Source organism: Stegostoma tigrinum, chromosome 5 (assembly GCF_030684315.1).
Source record: "Stegostoma tigrinum isolate sSteTig4 chromosome 5, sSteTig4.hap1, whole genome shotgun sequence".
In the NCBI taxonomy this organism is placed as follows: Eukaryota; Metazoa; Chordata; class Chondrichthyes; order Orectolobiformes; family Stegostomatidae; genus Stegostoma; species Stegostoma tigrinum.
In genome coordinates this window covers 40,625,936-40,645,731 of record NC_081358.1, presented here as the reverse complement: position 1 = coordinate 40,645,731, position 19,796 = coordinate 40,625,936, and the positions used below count along the sequence as shown (strand labels likewise).

Sequence of the window (19,796 nt, the reverse complement as noted above, 5' to 3'; positions counted from 1 at the left end):
AGAAATGGGTCTAGGCCCGAAACGTCAGCTTTTCTGCTCCTATGATGCTGCTTGGCCTGCTGTGTTCATCCAGCTCTACACCTTGTTATCTCAGATTATCCAGTACCAGCAGTTCCTACTATCTTTGAAACAATTTTGACTCCACTGCGAAGCCTCTTCTAAGGATGCTGTCCCTGAAGAAGTTACCCTCCTCCCTCTGGAAGAACCTCAGTGGATCTCTCTCCCACTGCAACTCTCTCGTAATCTCTTCAGCCTTGAAACTGCTCGACCACGTCCTGAGGCAAACCAGGTACTATAGCCACATCACCTTCCTCAGCACCTACCTACGGAACCAGATCATCCCCAATGGACTACAGTCCACATTCAGGCCTTCCCAATTTGGTCCTAACTGTGACAATACCTATACTCAGAACATTGAGACCCTTCAGAAGCGTTTCTCCCTGCAACTCGTGAAACACACACACAGCTATGCGCCGGCATCTCCAAGCACTAGAATCCAGCCTACCCCAGCTCAGTGCCTCTCTCTCCCATACCTGCAAAGGACCTCTCCTATTTTTTATTCTTCGTAGGATTCACAACCTGAACTCACAATTCTACTCACCTTTAGTGGACACAACAAACCGTAAGTACAAGAAACTTACTGGTGCCCACCGCCAAAATTGGGCTTCCTCCACCTCCCAAATCCCCAACCCTACCCAGGACCTTCCCTAAAATATGCCCGCCACCATGTGTCCACTGTTGGAGCAACCACAGATGACGTCACATCCTCCGCCGCCGGATACACCACTTCCAGGGCAACAAATGTCACCGCCTCCATTTGCAAGCCCAACACCATAGAAACTGAGGACACAGCTACTGTCATTGCTGCTGCCGCCTCCTACCCTGCTCCACCGATGTTGATGAAGCTCCGCCCACCACCAATGCCATTGCAACTCCGCCCACCAACGCAACTCCACCCACAGCCAATGCAACTCTGCCCACAGCCGACGTCAACGTCGCTCCGCTCACCGCCTCCACAACCATCAGTTCCCGAGGAGACAGCAACACCCAGCCCTGCCGAGTCTACACCATTCCCCCAGACCTCCCCCTTACTGAGGACAAATGGTCAGACCTCAATAAAGGTCTTAGTTTTGTCCCCTCCACCCAAACATCAACGAGTACTGGTCACGCTTGGGTGTTGAGCAGTTTTTCCGCCGCGTCCACGCTTACTTCTTTAACCGTGAGCCTATCTCTTCCTCAACTGACCCCTTCTCCCACCTCCAACGCACCCCCTCCTCTTGGACACCATCCCAAGGCCTCCTAACCTCCCTCGATCTTTTCATCTCCAAATGCCGTGATTTCTGAAGAAAGGTCTAGGCCCGAAATGTCAGCTTTCCTGCTCCTATGATGCTGCTTGGCCTGCTGTGTTCATCCAGCTCTTCACTTTGTTATCTCAAATGCGGAGAAGACATTTCCTCTTGTTGGGGAAATGGAGAATTTGAGGGTACCATTTAAGCAGTCTCTATGAGAAGAATTTTATGTCAGTGGTTCAATAGACTTTGGTCAGGGATGTAGTGGGATAATCACAGCAAAGTTAAACCTGTAAATTCAGAGATTCCTGTTGAATGAATGGGGGATAAAGTTAGAGAGTTAGGGATGGGATATGGTGAGCCACACAGTGTGAATTGTCCCTGGTCCAAACCTCCCAACTCCCCCCGGAAGCCTCTATTTGTTTTTCCTTTCTTTCTCATCTCCATCCAAAAGTAAATCCCTGTTTGCCCTACACTAATAGGCCATTAGTGTTTCTGGTTGAAAATTACTCTGGCACCAAGACGATCAATGATGCTGAATGATTGACCAATGGGGCAATGCCTGCAGGAAGCGTCACACCATTCTTCGAACCTTTTCTTGCTCCTGATGCACAATCCTTCTTTTCTTTGAGCTTGAAAGATTAATAAACATAACCATTGAGGGCATGAGGAACAGTTTTAATGTAATTCATCCAATATTACTGGAGTAAGAACAGAAAATGCTGGAAACACTCAGCAAATCTGTAGAGTTAGCGGGCTGGACTTTCTGAGGAGCAGCAGTCTCATGCAGTTTGCTGCTCTGGTCCATTTTTCTATAAAAGAAGGAAGCTGTGGATTTCTGAGAGGAGATTCCAATCACCTCTCTGTATAACCATTAGTACATAAGCTCAGAATGCTGGGAGGGTGAGGTGCCAGATATTTTACTTAATTACTTTGGAATCCTCCAAAGTCTTCAAGTTAAATGGAGACTTTCAAACATTCCAAGCATACTGGAAATGTCCTGTGGAATCTTCAATTTCCCAGGCAATTCCTTGAGAACATGCCGCCATGGGGATTCAGCAGCATCCCCATGTGCAATGTCCACAGACACTGGAATAATGGTTGTGTGGCCAGTGGAAAATCTGCCCTAGTATTGGTGACCTTTTGTCAGAACTGGGAAAAGTTAAGAATATAACAGCTTTTGAACAAGGGTGTGTGTGCAATGACCAGATCATCTGTTTTTGAGGTAGTAGAAGCAAAATACTGCAGATGCTGAGAATCTGAAATAAAACAGAAAATGCTAGAGAATTGTGCAGGTCTGGTAGCATCTGTGGAGAGATAAACAGAAACTGAGTTAACATTTTGCGTCTAAAGACTTCTTTGGAACTGAAGTTCTGAAGAACAGTCATGTTGAACTCGAAATTTAACTCTGTTCAAATGCTGCCAGATGTGCTGAGTTTTTCCAGCACTTCAACAGAAGGGTAAACATTGGCCAGGGGATCCTGGAATGACTCTTGTTTGAAATAGTGCCACTGGATCTTGTTAATCCACCCAAGCAGACATGTGGGTCCTTAGTTGATTAGCTCATCCAATCAGCATCTCCAACAGTGCAACACTTGCTCAATATTTGATTTTCATTCAAGCCCCAGAAGGGCAATTGAACTGAAAACTTCTCAAGTTTTCTCTGCTACCACTGAGCCATAACTAATGCAGATGTGACTTGGAGAAGTAAAAATATCTGTGTAAATGTATTTTTTTCTTCAGAATTTAGTAGATATTTCTTGGTATTTCTATATTGCCTACTTATAAACAGCAATAAGATGTTAAAACTTTCATGTATGTTGTGCATTTGCTGCCTATTAAACATGAACAGCCATATTTCATACTTTGTCACATGCTGTTATACCATAACAGCAGCATGTATTTACATAGAACATTTAAGATTACAAAGCACTCTAAAGTGCTTCATAGGTGTGCAAACAAACAACATTAGGTGTAAAGCCATGGGAAGAGACATTAGGACAGATGACCAAAGCTTGGTCAAAGAGATGGGTTCCTCCGATGTTTCTTAAAGGAAAAGAGAGGTAAATAATGATGCAGAAAGCTTTAAGTGCCAAGTTTGGATCTTGGCATTTGAGGGAATACTGTACAAGAGCTGCTGATTTATTCTAGATAAAAGCAGAAACTGTTCTAAGCACACATGAATATGTGAAAAGCAATTTGTTTTTTGGAATTGTGACTCTTAATTCAGTTTTCTATTATGTGCTTCAGCAGAGAGACCTTTCCAATGCAGATATTGTCCTTACAGTGCCTCGCAGAAGGGAAATCTGAAAACCCATGTACAATGTGTTCATCACGTGCCATTTGACAACACCCAGTATCCAGATCGTCGGTTCAGACTTTCGCGGAGTGATGTTGACCTCTACACGGCAATGGATAAACAGTTTGGTCATTTTTCAGCGGATTGCCAGACTGCAGGAACAACAGTACTGGATTGATACCCGTTCCCAGTCTGCGAATTTCAGGAAATTTCCTTCCACTTCCAGTGGGGCCAGAACTTGGGACACAATGATGCTGTCACTTCAGGACTCAGAGAGTGCAGGAACAATCTCTAAATGCTAACGTGACCCAAAAGTTGAATGTGTCTTTTTTTCAAGATGAATGATTGCAGCTCAACAGAATACTGGTCTGCAAGAGGAATGCTGAAAAGTTGTTCATTCAGAACGCATATTGATTATTCACATTGAGGACTTGACTGGTTAAATCCTCATTATTTTAGACATATGGTCCTGCTTTTAGGTCTTTCTCTCAATGTTGATAGACTTCGGGAAACTCAGCCATTGCTTTGAACTGGACATTGTGAGTCTAATGCTAGATAATAGTGTTAGAAACACGTGCAATTTATCCCTCACCATATCATTATAACTTATTGCAAAACAAAGAAGGTCAAAGTTGGTCAAAGATACATTCAGATGTTTTTCTTGAAATGTATGACACTGTTTTGGCAAAAACAATATGTGTTAAAAATTAAAAGCCAGTGTGGCAGGCCACGTAAACAGGAAGCATTCTTGCTATCCGCAGAAAGGTACTAAATGTTAACATGACCTCATACTTACAAGATTTTAATGACATATCAAATACAAACTGAATTTGAATAACCCTTTACTCATCCACTCTTCAGGATATTTTACACAAACCATTATTTTCACTGCAAAAACAAAGTTTGACACGCAGAAGCCAGAGGAAAAGTAACAAAAAATCCTGGTAAGAAGCGCTGTCCTGGGTTTAGGCTTGTTGTGAGATAAAACAAACGCAATGGTCATCAGTTGAACACTAAGATCCGAAATATCAACTCATTGTTCTAATGCTCAGGACTGTCCTGTGAGGTTACTTTACTTACCCAAAGAGTTTTTGTTCTTACATTGCAACCTGTTGGTATTGTTTTATGCTCAAAAGAATTGTTTTTCATGTTCTATTTTGGCTGTTCTGGGTTCTGTTCTCCACTTTTGTGATTTTTGCATGATTTGGGATTACAGGATGCAAGGAGAAGCCATCAGTGTACAGTATGGACAATTTTGATTCAATACAGGTGAATACAGGAGCTCAGAATTACTCTTTTAATGGTAAATTCAAGGACTGCTGATTATCAAGAATGCGTGAACCATATGTATGATTGCGAGTGTGCGAAAGCAGTGAAGTTACTTACATAGGTAACAGATGAAGCACCAGCAAATCACAACCTAAGGAGTCTGTAAAATTTCTCAAGCAGTGATGCATTTGCACTGCCAGTACAGCTCTCTCAGATGCAATTTAATGCCATGCATAATATGGAATAGAAAGACTGAACACCAGTAAAGAGAGCAATGATTTCGCTACACATGCTCCAATGAATACTGTAAGCATGACATTGAGATTTCCTGCTATATGGAGAAGGAATAAATCCAGTTCTATTTTTCCTGCATTGGATTCCAAGAATTTTACTGACTGTTTCTGAAGATTCTGTTCCATCCATTTTGTTAAGCACCGATGAGGAAATGTTCTGTTTCTCACTGTCAATCTTTGGGGAGTATTGGTTCATTTTAAACTGAGGTTTGTGTACAATATTGGTTTTATGACCTGACCCCTTATTACTGTTTAAAATTAGGTGGAGTGCAATTCAAGCCAGCCTAGTACCTAATCTCATTAATATAATAGTGGGCAGGTTAGTTTAAAATTGACCCCTGACATCAGATGTCCAAAAGTAATAGTGATTAGGCACACTTCTTCACAAAAATTACCCATTTAAAATGAAAAGCATTTCTTTGCTTATAAAAATGCCCCAATTAAAGTAATTTCTCCTGATTTGTCCTGTAATGTATGAACTTAACACAAGAAATAGGAACTGTATCAGGCCATTTGACCCATCAGATCTACACGGTCCTTGAAAACGATCATGACTAACCTCAATTCCACCTTCCTGCTTTATCCCTATGCCCCTTAACCACTTTAGGGCCTAAAACTCTATGGACCCTGGTCTTAAATATATATAATTGCTGAGCATCCACAGTTCTGAAGAAGAATCTTGGAACTCGAAACATTAACTCTGTTTCTGTGTCCCCAGATGCTGCTAGACCTGCTGATCAGCATCTGTGTTTGCTGCCGATCAGCATTTTGCTTTTATTTGAGCATCCGCAGTTGCCTGCTGCAGTGATTTCCAAGAATTCACAACCCTCTAAGTGAAGAAATTTCTTCCTGGCTTAGTCCTAAATTTTCAAACTCTCTGTGATGTTGTATTCTAGTTTCCCTAGTCAGAGTTATCATTTTCTTAGCAGGTCACGGCAACTAAAAATCTCAACTGCAGAACCTCTCATTCTGAACAAAATCTTAATCACTACCAGAGAGCTCTCATCTATTGGAAGATATAGGGAAATGTCTTACAGAAGAAGCTGTTATTATGTTCTGGAATATGCTGTTCTAAAAGGATGTTGCAAGCAGGTCCAGCAGTAAGTTTCAGAAGGGCACTTGGTAAATAGTTCAAGCAGGAAAATATTGCATGACTGTCGACAATGAGCAGTGGAATGAAAGTAAATGGGTAGATCTTTCAAAGAGCTGGGTATGATGAGCCAAATAACCTCCTCCTGGGCCCTATCATTCTTCCTGCTAACTGTGTTCTTGGCGGTAATAGTGTGGTGGGAGGTTATTGTTCCAACATAGTCTGTAATATAGATTACATACAGATTTCTTTGGCCAACTTAATATGAAGATCTTACGAACAAATTATTTAGGAAACGACCTAAATGTTGTCTGCCACTGTGCAGAGTTTTATTTAGGTAAAGCTGCCATCATCTGAGAGGACTATAGGACTGCTCTCTCATCAAAGTGAGACAGCTGGTGGCACTTTGACCTGAGGTTCACAATGCCTCAGGTGAGCGGCACCTTGGTCTTCAACTGGAATATTCTGTCCTAATCTGGGCATGACATGTTAGAAAGGATGTGCAGGCATGAGCGGGATTGCAGAAAGGATTCACAACAAAAAGTTCCATGGATGGTAAACTTCGGTTATGTGGCTAAGTTGGAGAAATTGGGGCCTTTCCTAGAGGAAACAAGATACTTATGGAAGTGTTCAAAGCCATGTGAGGGCTCATGTGAGAAACTGTTGCCATTGGTCTATCAAGGTTGGTGATTAAGGTGATTGGCAAAAGAAGCAAAACAACATAAGGAAAAGCCATTTTCACAGCGAGTGGTTAGGATCAAGGATGCACTGATGGAAAATTTTGTGAAGGATGATTCAGGTGAAGTTTTCAAAAAAATGTTGAATCATATAATTGAAGGAAAAAAGATGTTAATGTAGGATATTGTATTGAGGGGTCTCAGCAAGTTGCTCAGGTAAAGAACAGGCATAGACAAGATGTGCAGAATAGCCTGCTGTGCAGTGGTCATTCTAAGGTTCTACAAACCTAGGAGCACAGAATCATAAGGAGGCTCTTCAGTTGCCCTGTCTGCTCAGCAACTCGATTAAATCATGGCTGATCCGTTTCTTCAGTCCATTTGGTAATGCTGTAGCTGAACAGAAGCCTTGTCAATTTCAGTTTTGAAATTTTTGTTTGATTCTCCAATCTCAACACCTTCCTGGGGCGAATGGCTCTAGTTTTCCATCACCACTTGAGTGGAGATGCTTCCTGATATCACCACTGACCAGCCTAACTCCTAAAGTTGAGTTTATGACCCCTTTTTCAGGACTGCCCCCAGGAGAAATACGTTTCTATCTATCTTATCAACTTCTTTTAAAACATCAGTTAGTTAACTGCTTCATCTTATCCACTCGGAAATTCATTACAGATCCTGTGGAATCGTACCAAAGTGTGGGAACTCCTTGTGAATGAGATGGATGTGAGAGTAAATCCTCTCAACCCAAAGAGCTCACTAATAGACACACATGTGCACACACACACACACACACGCACACGCACGCACACAATGCATTTCTGCTTCTTTTTATTTATGTTTTTGAATTATATTCAGGTGTTCCATTTCTTCTCATCGTAATTTTGTTTTATTACATTTTACAGCCCTCCTGTAAAGCAATCAACCGTACATAAAGTGATATCCAAAATGAAACAAGTGAGAAGCCCAACATGCAGTATCTTCTTTATGCCCCTCGCCATCTATTCCTGTGCACACTGCCTCGACCAATCTCATGGAAAAATACGTGTGATTAAATTAGGACTGTCCAGAAAGCAACAAAAACTTGATCACTAATACCTCGACCTATTTTTAAAGAAACTGTATGCATTAATGTTTGGTTTTCTAGGTTACCATGCTTTGTATATTTCTATCTATGTTTTTCTGTTTTCAGTGTAGCATTTAATATTTTGTGGAGCACCAAGTGTAATGATGCAACATTCCATTCCAAGTGAAGTCTGACTATAGGTAGAAATATTTGATGAGAGCAAAAAATATATTTTATCCACATTTAGCATAAGAATCAAGCTCAGGAGATTGATATTTCTTCCATCCACCCATGTTGTCCCCACCTTGCTGGTTTGATTGTAACTTCTATTAAGAACTTTTATTAATCTCAATACTTTCAGTAAGTTATGTAAATTACTTCCAATAGTAGTTTATGGCATGACAAAGGTTACTTTTTCTCCCTGCAGAATTGTGTTGCAATGTTATTTTACTATCATTTTATTGGAGTGTTAGACCCATATATTTAATGCTGTTTATGTTTGGTATTTATTCTGTCGTTATCATTTTTTAAAAAGAAATACATTTTGAATCCATGCATTTTGATTTAGTGTAATTTTAATTCTTGGATTTTCCACTTTTCTGGATTAATAGTGTGTAAACATTTCCTTGTCTGGTTCCATATTAAAAGTTTCTATAATCCACTTGTTGCCCTATTTTATACATTTCTGGTTCCCACAGTGATATGATATTCTAATGGTGACTTTGTGAAATGGCAATCTTTGGAGTGGCAAGTTAAACCATTGCTTCATCTGCCGTCTCAGCTGGGTGTAAATGATCCAACAGCGCAACTTCAAAGAAGAACAAAGGAGTTCCCACCAAAGACCTAGGCCAATACTTCTCTCTTAATGAACATCACCAATGGTCTGTTCAGTACCAGGTTGCTATATGTGGGATCATGCAAATTGGTTACCATATAACAGAGGCAAGGATTTACACATGTTGGAGTTTTCCCTTCTCATCCTTCAAAGTGTAGGTGACACATCGCTGCTGAAACTAGCTGTTCCCAAGTGAGTCACTCCTCACTCAGGAGCTCTCTAGTTCTAGTCATGCCAGAGGTTAGAGTGAGTAGGACTTGGACTGCAAGCAATCCTCAGAGTCCAAGATCTGGCATTCCAGGGCAGGAGGGAAGGTGAGGCCCGGTTGCCATGGGAATTCAGGGAAGGAGCATTGGAAGAGTTGGGGTGGCACTGTTGGTGGAGAGGCTAAGGGGAAGGAGCATCAGCACGGGCCACATTTTGTGGGCAGCAGCCAGTGTTATGAGGAGATTGTTGATTGGTCAGCTTTCCCAGCCGAAGACTGAGCAGAGTGACTTTCTGAGCATCTTCCCTGTCCCTGAACATGGTCAGCACTGGGCTCCAACTTGTCTCCTTATGAACCCAGCAGCCAACGTATCCACCTGTTATCCCATATGGAAACCTATCTTGTAAAGCTCCACTTATAACTGTCATTGTTGCCCCTGAATCCTGGCACTCCATTTTGATGATACCCATCCTCTGGTGGACGCCATGGTGATGATCTCTGCCATTGCTTCCTTTCCCTGTAGCCTGCCACACCCTTCAATGCTCTTCCTCATACCCCTTGAGGGATTCCTGTCAATGGCCTTATCTCCGCTTCTGCATCCACCCCACGGGACTGACCACCAAACACCCTCCCTCCCCTTCAGCCCCTGTTCTGTCTGGACTGGGACAGATCACATGATCATGTCCCAAATGAATACTTGACTGTGCCACTGACTGACAGCACTGAGATCTCTGACTGAAAGTGGACTGAGGACTTGCCTCACCCACTTTCCATCATGGCTATTTGTTTGAATGAAGTGGTTGCTGCACAGGCAGCTGTCACATGCTGTAGGTGTTAGATTATCATCTCGGTGGGCCATTCATCGACATGTTTCCCCCACCACAGAAACATCCGTATTGACAAGTAGCTTGTCAGTGTAGATGCACTAAACAGCACTTTACAACAGATGTGGTGGTAGCCATTGGCTTTGGGTGAAACTCAAATGCACTAACAGGCATGCGATAGCAGGGAATGACAAAGCAGGGTACTGCGAGCTTGCAGGTAGTTGCTAAGTGAGTCTGAGCTAATCCAGCAAGTGAGCAGCTCTGGGATACAACCTTATCCCATCTGTGAGTTGGCTATCTGTCCCTGTATGCCAAAGGCCCCTGCAACGGCCTTTTCATGCCACCTTCTGACGTGACCTGCAATGCTTTATCGAATGCATGTGTTCTTCCTCAATGGCCTGCGAGGTACTGGAGAGGTTGCCACAATGGTTGTGAAGGATTAACAGATGCTGGATGCCAATATCCATGGACAAAATGTATAGGCAGCTGGCACCTGTGGATTGTGCCCCTTGTTACAGTTCGGTGGGCCACATGGGGGTTTTCAGAGCAAGCAATAGAGTACACGCTGGTTTTCATGTCAATATTTCCAGATGGTGAGTTGTTTTGTAAATTTGGCAAGATAGAAAGCTGAATATTAATGAGGTAAGTTGTGCCCTCAATAAGGTATTTCACAAGCAATAATCTTCATCAACTGGTAATTCGCCACTTGGCAGTTGCATAAAATGTTGGTATGGGTGACTCCTGATGTCACGACAGGCCTTCCGGGATATCTTGTCCAACTCTGTCTCACATCTCGCCATAGCCCAATTTTTTTCAGACCCCTACAAGATTTTGTTCTCACATGAAGCAATATTTGTAATAATGTAGATGAACTGAGCACAATTAGAGAAAACAAGTATGATCTTGTTGCCACACAAAAACATGGCTGCAGAATAAGTTGGATTGGTGCTTGAATATAGAAGGATATCAGACATTTAGGAAGCCAGAAAGAAGTCTTAATTCAGTTAAATGCAAGGTGTTACATTTCGTAAGACAAACCAGGACGGGACTTACACATTTAATGGTAGAGCCTTAGGAAGTGTTGTTGAACAGAGGTACCTAGGGGTGCAGTTACATAGTTACTTAAAAGTAATGTCATAGGTAGACAGGGTGGTGAAGAAGGCATTGGTATATTTGCCTTCATTGATCAGACCATTGATTACAGGAATTGGGACATCGTGTTACGGCTGTACAAAACATTGGACAGGCCACATTTGGAGTACTGAGTATATTTCTGGTTGCCCTGCTGTAGGAAGGATTTTATTTAATGGGAAAGGGTGCAAAAAAGATTTACAAGAATGTTATCAAGACTGTTGACTCAATGTTAATCAGAGATCAGTGAAGATACTTAAGTGGATATTTCTAAAATGAATACATTCCAACAACTAAGAAAAATTCCAAGATACTGACCACTGTCCATGGTTAACCAGAAATATTAAAGATAGTGTGAAATTTAAAAGTGAAGCATGTAATTGTGTAAAGAAAGGTGGCAGGTCAGAAGATTGGATAGTGTGTAAAAGATGGCAAAGAATGAATAGTAAGAGGAGGAAAAAATTGGAGGACAAGGGAAAGCTAGCCAGAAATACAAAAACAGATAATAAAAGTTATTCATTTGTTTAAAAGAACGAACGCTTTAACAAAGTGAACATTGCCCCTGTAGAAAGTGAGTCTGCGGAATTGATAATTGAAAATAAGGTAGTGGCAGATGAATTGAGAAGGTATTTTTCATCAATCTCCATGATGGAGGAGGAAGGTATTATCGCAGATGGATCCATAAATTAGGAAATGAAAGAGAAGAAGGAACTGAAGAAAATCACCGTCATTAGAGAAGTGGTACTGAGTAAATTAGTGAAGCTGAAGGCTGACAAGTGTTTGGGTCCTGGTGGACTTTTCCTAGCATCTTAAAAGAAATGGTGAGTGAGATAGTTGATATGTGGTTTTAAATTTCCAAAACTTCCTAGATTCAGGGAAGGTTCCATTAGATTGGAATTTTAGCAAATATAAATCATTTATTCAAGAAGGAAGGGAGATAACAAGCAGGAATTTACAGGCTAGCCAACGACATTGTCATAGGGAAAATGTTAGATGCTATTATAAAATAATTATCACAGGGCACTTAAATATGTTCAAAATAATCACTCAGAATCAACATAATTTTGTGAAGGAGAAGCCATACTTGGCTAATCTGTTGGAGTGTCAGAGAAAGTAACATACTGTGGATTAAGGAAAATCAGTGAATGTGCTGTACTTTGATTTCCAAAAGGCATTTGACAAAGTTTCACATCAAAGATTATTGTGGAAAGTTGTGGCTCGTGGTTCAGGGGATAGAGTATTAAAATTAGTTGACCAATAAGAAGCAAAGAGTCGTCAAAACTGGGTCTTTTTCAGGTTGGCAAGATGTAACAAATTCTTTGCCATGGTGAGTGCTGGAATATCAACTGTTTCCAATCTATTCAAATAACTTGGATAAAGGGACAAAAGGTATGTTTGCTACATTTACTGATGCTATAAAGATCGGAAGGGAAGTTGCGAAGAACATATAGCAGGTTACAATAGGATATAGATAGATTGTGAGTGGCAACAATCTGACAAATAGAATATTACATGGAAAAATGTGAAATGATCCATTTTGGCAAGAAGAATAAAAATGAAGCATAATACCGAAACATTGCAAGATTGCAGAGCTCTAAGATGATTTCATCTAAATGTGCTAGTGCATGAATCACAAATGCTAGTTCACAAGTTCAGCAAATAATAATTAGGAAAGCTAATAGAATATTTTTGTTTATTGTAAGGAGGGTTGAATACAGTAGTGGGGAGGCTATGTTCCAGGTGTCCAGGCCACAAAAGAGACCACATCTGGAGTACTGTGTAGTGTTGGTTACAGTTACGGTCACAGCTGATGTCCTTATTGGACAAGTCAAATCCCAGGCTGAGATCTGGCTTTATGTTTTTGGTTTTACTGAGCTAGTCCTTCGTGGAAACATAAGGAGACAATGCTACAGTTTTGGCACAAGCAATACAACAAAAAAATCTGCATGAGAAATGAATAAAGCAAATTGTTTATGTACAACTCAAGTATAAAGATTTCAAAGCACATGGTAAAATACAATCATAGTCATCCCGACAGCACTTGTTTATAGCACCCACAACAGAGAAAATTCCCTTCACTACCTCATCTGTAAGGCTTATCTTAACTGAGGCTTCAATTTCCAGTCTTCAGAGTCTGATAGCCTCTTCCTTGAGTCTTCATACAAATGAACTTATACATTCTCACCTTCAAATAACTCCTTCAGCATTTTAACCGAACACTTCTGGTCTAGAGCTTTAAACTAAACAGTTTGTATTGAGTTAAGAGATAACAAGGTGTAGAGTTGGATGAACACAACAGGCCAGGCAGCAAGAGAGGAGCAGGAAAGCTGACTATTTGTGTCTGGACCCTTCTACTATCTCTTTGCATTGAGTTAACCTGTTTTTAAACAAATCTTAGTTCTACAGGCACAATGGTTTTAATCATTCAGCTCTGGCCAGAACTTATGCTAACTGAAAACTAAAAGGGATACACAAGTTATGAATGTGTCCCCTAAGGCGAAATAAAACACAGTTCCAGGTTGTTTGAAGTCTAAATGTATTTCAGACTGCGTGGTTAATTGTGTTTCATGACCCCAGTGTCAATTGGAACATCTTCTTGAATTTATATCCCAGTGTCCTGAAGTAAGATATTGTAACATTGTCACTTCTTTGAACAGACACTTATAAAGTAATAAGTATTACGGGCGAGAAACAGGGGATTTAGAGCTAATTAGGTAGCTCTTTTCGAGACCTAACACAAACACAATGGGTCAAATAGCTTTCTTCATTGCAGAAAGTAAATGGCCTGAGATATCCACAGTATCAGTGAAAACGATCTACATCATAGCTCCACGAATCACTCACTCTTGGCAGTAGGCACACTCTGAAACCTTACACTGCAGATGCATTAATAAACCCAAATGAAAATTCAACTTCGATCACACAAGATAGTGATTCTAATGTTAAAAAAATTGCATCCCCACATTTTCATTTATGAATTATGCTGAGAATGTGAAATCAGATGCCACAGAAATGTGTTCATAAGTTTACCGACTCAAACGGAAATTTTTCTGAGGATTTCGTTCCAGTTTAATGTCTTTTGCAAAACAATTTAGAGTTGGACAGACTTTTTTTAAGCAATTGGATGATTCAAGACCATTGGTCAAAACACATTTTTCTTCAATCTCTCAATATTTCAAAAATGATAATTCAAAAAGTGTTCAAGGAAAGTGCAAGCTTTATTTAAAAACCCTAAGATTTTCTCCTGGATTTGTTGGCTGTGACGTCCTTGAGGAATTCGTCTTTAATTCCTAAAGATACCAAGACCATTCTGTAAGTGTGTAAGAGAGGAAGGAATAAAGGAAGAAATAAAGGACTATGTTGATAGGGTGAGATGAAATCAGGTGGAAGGGGTCTTATGTGGATCAGAAATACTGGCCTGGAACTGTTGGGCAGATTAGCCTGTTATGTACTATAAATAATATGCACCACAGAGGAAGAACAAATTTCAAAATGAAGGCATTCCAGTCATTATAATTAAACTATTAATGTTTCTAGTGTTTTGTACATCTTACGTTCTTTGAATTCATATATTTATGATTACCAATGGCTTATTCTTCTAAGTAACCACAATGATCAAAGGTTTACTGTATTTTGAAAGTATACTTACATTAGATCAAACAAGCAAAAGACTTGGTTGCCTGCTATTCTGGGAGCACCTTCTGTGGTTGTACAGTTCACACAGCTCAGCAATCCTGTATCAAGCAGGTCGTAGTAACCTATTACTGATGTAAATCTCAGCAGAGTTAAGATATTTTGTTGTCTCAATCATTTTAAAAACATAATTAAATCAGTAAAGTCTGTCAATAGGTGAAATGAACAAGGTATATATTTGGGCTCAGTTATATCTGAAAGATAAATCATTGACACAGTTAGACCAGTGTAACTCATAACATCTTTTATTACTCAGTCAAATTAAAAACTAGTTGATTTATAGGAATGTTTGGATTGCTGTTCCTTAGATGCAACAGGATTTTACCATTGCATTCTTCCTTCTACAGACTTTCCCCGTTGTCTAACTGTTGCCTTTCTTTCTCTCATCATTCTCATTGACTGAATTATCATTTTAGCTTTTATATTCTGTGCTATGTTTAGCCAACCAGAAAGAAAGCTTCAATGTAAATGACGCCATGAAAACCAGCAAAATCTCAAGCAGCTTAAAACAGAGCCTAACCAGTTGCTGCAAAACAGACATTTGTCATGGTGCTGTTCCTTCATTTGCCGACCATCTTTATCGTCTTCCTATTCTCGATCCTTTTTGCCAAATAGGAACAGCTCTCCCAGCATTCCTGTTGAGACCCCTCTGATTTTGAGGACTTTTATCAAAACTCTTCATAACTTTTGAATAACCCAGATTTCTTGATCTATTTGCATAACTGAAGTCTTTCATCTCTGGAACTAAGTTCTTTCTAATACCTTCTCATCTTTCCTAAAGTTTGGAGCTCTGAAATGGGCAAATACTCCGACTGATATTGAACCAATGTTTTATGTTGAATTCATTGATCAGGTTAGGCATTATCAGGCAAGATGGTTTTAGCACGCCCTCATCATTCACTGTATTTTGCATAAATTCAAATTCGGTTTTTGCGCAAATTGGTGCTCAGTCACCCTTAAGTTGTCTTGGAAGTGGAAGGCAATTCAAAAATTTATCCGACATTTGAGACCAGCAGTTTCACACTGCTATGTTTCAGTAAACCCAACAGTACTTTTCTTCACTAAAAGGATGCTGTTGTTAAGATAAAAAATCCTTTTGCTGACCACACAAATGAGTAATGTTCAGTATCATTTTCAGCACCAGTGTGATGCAAGGTACATAGGCTGTACACCCTGATAACTGGTTGACAATTTCAGCAACACATCTTATTGACTATTTCCAATGAGAAGCGTGCTAATCATGCTCAAATGGCCTCTGCTTGAAAGCAACAGAATACCATGTATAACATTTTGCAAATGGAAAACATTTCGTAAGTAATGCAGACTGTACTAAAAGTTACAGCAGAAACCAATTTAAGATTATCAGATGGACTCACAGTGTGCTTGTGTATGTTAGAATTTGCAGACCCAGGAAATCATTTTACGTCAGCAAAAGGAATTCGTACGTATGTTCCATTGAAGAAGAGGAGTCATAGAGATTCCCAATCATTGCTGTGTTCCCATGGCAATACCCTCACTAATCAGCATCTACTTGCCCAGTCTCAGAATGGAGATTGACAGTTAGCTATCCTTGCTATATTTTCATTCCAACGATGGCCCAGCCAATCAGCACTGTCCTGTCATGCTATATGTAATCGATGTCTTTTTCTTTCCATGTTTCTTACATACTGATCCTGATAAATGAAAGATGAAAAGCTTTGATAACAAAGTGTGAAGCTGGATGAACACAGCAGGCCAAGCAGCATCTCAGGAGCACAAAAGTCGACGTTTCGGGCCTAGACCCTTCATCAGAGAGCTCTCTGATGAAGGGGCTAGGCCTGAAACGTCAGCTTTTGTGCTCCTGAGATGCTGCTTGGCCGGCTGTGTTCATCCAGCTTCACACTTTGCTATCTTGGATTCTCCAGCATCTGCAGTTCCCATTATCTCTGATGAAAAGCTTTGACTTTTTTTGTGTTTTTATAAGCAATGTTTAAATTCTTTTCCATTCTTCTCTTTCTTTCTCTTATTTGTACACTTCTAACTTACTCTTAAATGGATCTGTGCTATTTGTCTCAACTAATACTTATGGAAGCAAAAGCCACATTTTGGTCACAATGGTAAAGAAGACTCTCCTGAATTCCCTAGTGGATTTATAGTGACTACTTTATATTTATAGTCCTAGTTTTGGGCTCCCCACAAATGAAGATGTCATGGCATACATTCTATCAAATCCCTTCCTCATTTTAAACACCTTTATTTAACAAAGCCACATCTCAGCCATTCCTTTTCTAGAAAAAAAGAGCCTGCTTATTCAATCCTTAATCATCATTAAACAATCAAAGCAACTACTGAGTTAAAGCTGATGCCTGTGAAATACGAATGCTTATTGAGTGATGAAGTAGGAATTTAAAATTAAACTGTTCTTAACTTTAGCAACAATCAATGTGGAAATGTTTTTCTGGCCGTGCATCCTTTTTTTATTTAAAAAGGTCAAGTTTTATTGTAAAGTTTTTTACAGACAGCCTTTTTTAATGAATGTATTTGAAAGCCAGATTTTATATGCATTGTGTACAATGGTTGAGTTCATGTTGAGAAGCCAGGTCCTAGACAGACTCTGTCAAAATCATTGGAACAAGAGCAAAGCAGGAAGCTGATCATTGCAAACTGGCACTCAACAAAATTAAATGTTTTTAGCTCACATCCGAGATGAAATGGTCACAGCACTCTCTCATACTGGCTTCCAAGTGCTGTGTGACTGCAAATATAACTGACATTTTTGGCCAGCTCCTTACAGCCTCAAGCCATCTTCTATTGTGGGCTTCTTCCATTGCCTGATTTCTTATTTCTCTGAACATGATTGTCTTGTCTAACTGATCTCATTTTGCCAGCATTTTAGAATATATTTGATCACATCAAACATGTCCTCCACAATCTTTAGTTTTTTTGACATCTGTATCATTGTCCATTGGTCTCTGAGGAATTATTGCTCTCGCTGGCATCAAAGGCTTGCTATGTCTCGGCATACCCTATGTAATATTGTCCTTGTTTCACATTTATACAGAACTACCTGGTCACAATTGATGGCAATTCTCTTCATTATACAAAATATTTTTCTAAATGCAGCACTTTCTAAAAAAAAATTACTTCGTAGACTCCCTAAATTTCCTCAAGTCACAACAGCTGATGATGGTAGCAAAATTTTTCAAAACCTCCTGGGTTATCTATTGCTTTGGAAAATAAAGAAATGATATTTATATTCCCAGTTGGATATTCAGCTCTTTCAGATTAATGTACCTCCTAGAAGCTGTCCTACATGATGAATTGAATCTTACTGTTTTTTCGCACAAGTGCAAATTGTGTTGGGCTTTTAGGAGAGTTTTTTGAGGTCTATCATTTTTCCCCATGCTGTATCTTATCCAACTCATCGCATTGTAGGATACTCCTTGTGTCCAAATCTAGCCCCATCTTACCATGTGCCATTCCAGAACACGTGCCACTGCTAGGATATCCTAGAATTAACTAGCATGCCTTGTGCCTGCGCTGTCTTTTAAGCCTGTTGAGCACCCAGATTAGCACTGTCAGTTCAGAGCTGCCCTGCATGATTACTGACGTTTGCCTCGAATGTGGCAGACAGGGAGAAATTGTTGCCCTGCTTTGCAGGCAGGGACCTGGAGGTGCTGCTGAATGGGGGGAGTGCAGTGTCACTGCGGGTCATCTCTTCCTCTAGAACCAGCAGAGGAAACCATGATACCAGACCATGCCAACCTGGTTGGAGGTAACCACCTGGAGGAATGCCTAGCAGCAATGAAAGAAAGTCAATGACCTTATCCACTCCACATGCATAAATGCCACCATCTTCTCTGAAATCTCTCACTGATTTGATCTCTGCTACTGTATCCATCTCCCAGCAAGGCTCGTGCTCTCCCACTGCAACATCTTCCCTCACTCACTGTCACCCCCCCCACCAAATCCCGACACCACTAACACTTCATGCCTTCTGCACTGCCCACTCACTCACTCAGGACACTTCCCCACCTGCACCAATAGTCAAAGCTGTGCCACCCATTTCCACCTCCTAAAATACCTGCCTCTCTCTCATTCCAAAAGGAAAACAGCACAAAATAGGTCAGAAAGAGCCAGGACGGGTGGTTGGCTGCCTTACATTCAGCTACATTATGCGGAGATCATCCTGTCTCTGACCACCTTGAATGGTTGATTGACCAAGACTGCCCTTGACTTACTGAATCTCCTGATTGAAGGCTATCCCTTTTGACTAAACTGACATCTGCTGAACAACTTCAGCCAGTTTCTTGACTTGTATGACTGCACTAATTGGTGAGAAAAGACAAATAATATGAGGCTGGTAAACTCTGGCTATGGGGCCAGAGCGCACAGAGGCAATATAAGACAAGGATGCTGTGAGCATTCACAGAGTGAATGACTGCTACAACAGTGAACAAAGAGCCCAGAGATGCAGCCTGGTCCTTTCCATAAGCTGGGTGCCCCTCCCTAAGTGCAATGTTCTTATAGCAGTATGACAATGATAGTTCACTGTGAGGCCATGGTCCAGTGATATTATCACTAGATTATTAATCCAGAGACACCAGGTAGTGTTTCTGTGACCCGGGTTTGAATCCCGTCAAGGTAGCTGCTGGAATTTCAATCCAATGAAATGAAATCACAAAGCTGTTGTTGATTGTTGGAAAATCCAGTCGGGCTCACTAACATCCTTTAAGGAAGGAAATCTGTCATCTTTTCCTGGACTGACCTACATGTGACTCCAGACCCATTGAAATTTAGTTCCCATCTGACCAAGAAGGGGTTGGCAATACATATTGGCCTAGCTAGTGACTCCAATGTACTGTGAATGAGCAGTTTAATGTAATAAGTTACCAGTACAACTTTGAAGTACAGAAGCTTCCTGTATGTGGATTAGAGACCCTGGGCCTCCTGATTAATAGTCGACTGATAACAGCATTCGGCCATTGCTTCAGGAGACAGGAAGGACTACAGATGCTGGAAGCTACAGTCTATAAATGTGGAGCTGGAATAGCACAGCAAGCCAGGCAGCATCTGAGGAGCAGAGAAGTCAACGTTTTGGTCTTCATCAAGACTCATTGTCTTACCCTGAACTATCATTGTAATACTGCTG

At 40.6% G+C, this 19,796-nt stretch overlaps 1 protein-coding gene across 8 annotated transcripts in view; it reads left to right on the top strand.

Annotated features, from left to right (window-relative positions):
• znf516 (zinc finger protein 516) overlaps positions 1–8,526 on the top strand; it is a 161,208-nt gene extending 152,682 nt beyond the window's left edge. For 5 of the 8 annotated variants that reach the window (XM_048529752.2, XM_048529755.2, XM_048529754.2 and 2 more), the window contains one exon: positions 3,540–8,526. In XM_048529752.2, coding sequence (XP_048385709.1) covers positions 3,540–3,766 — 227 coding nt within the window. In that variant the 3' untranslated portion in view covers positions 3,767–8,526. The remainder of the gene's footprint in view (positions 1–3,539) is intronic. The other 3 variants (XR_007247423.2, XR_007247422.2, XM_048529756.2) reach the window with 3 other exon arrangements.
• The last annotated feature ends 11,270 nt before the right edge of the window (positions 8,527–19,796 follow it).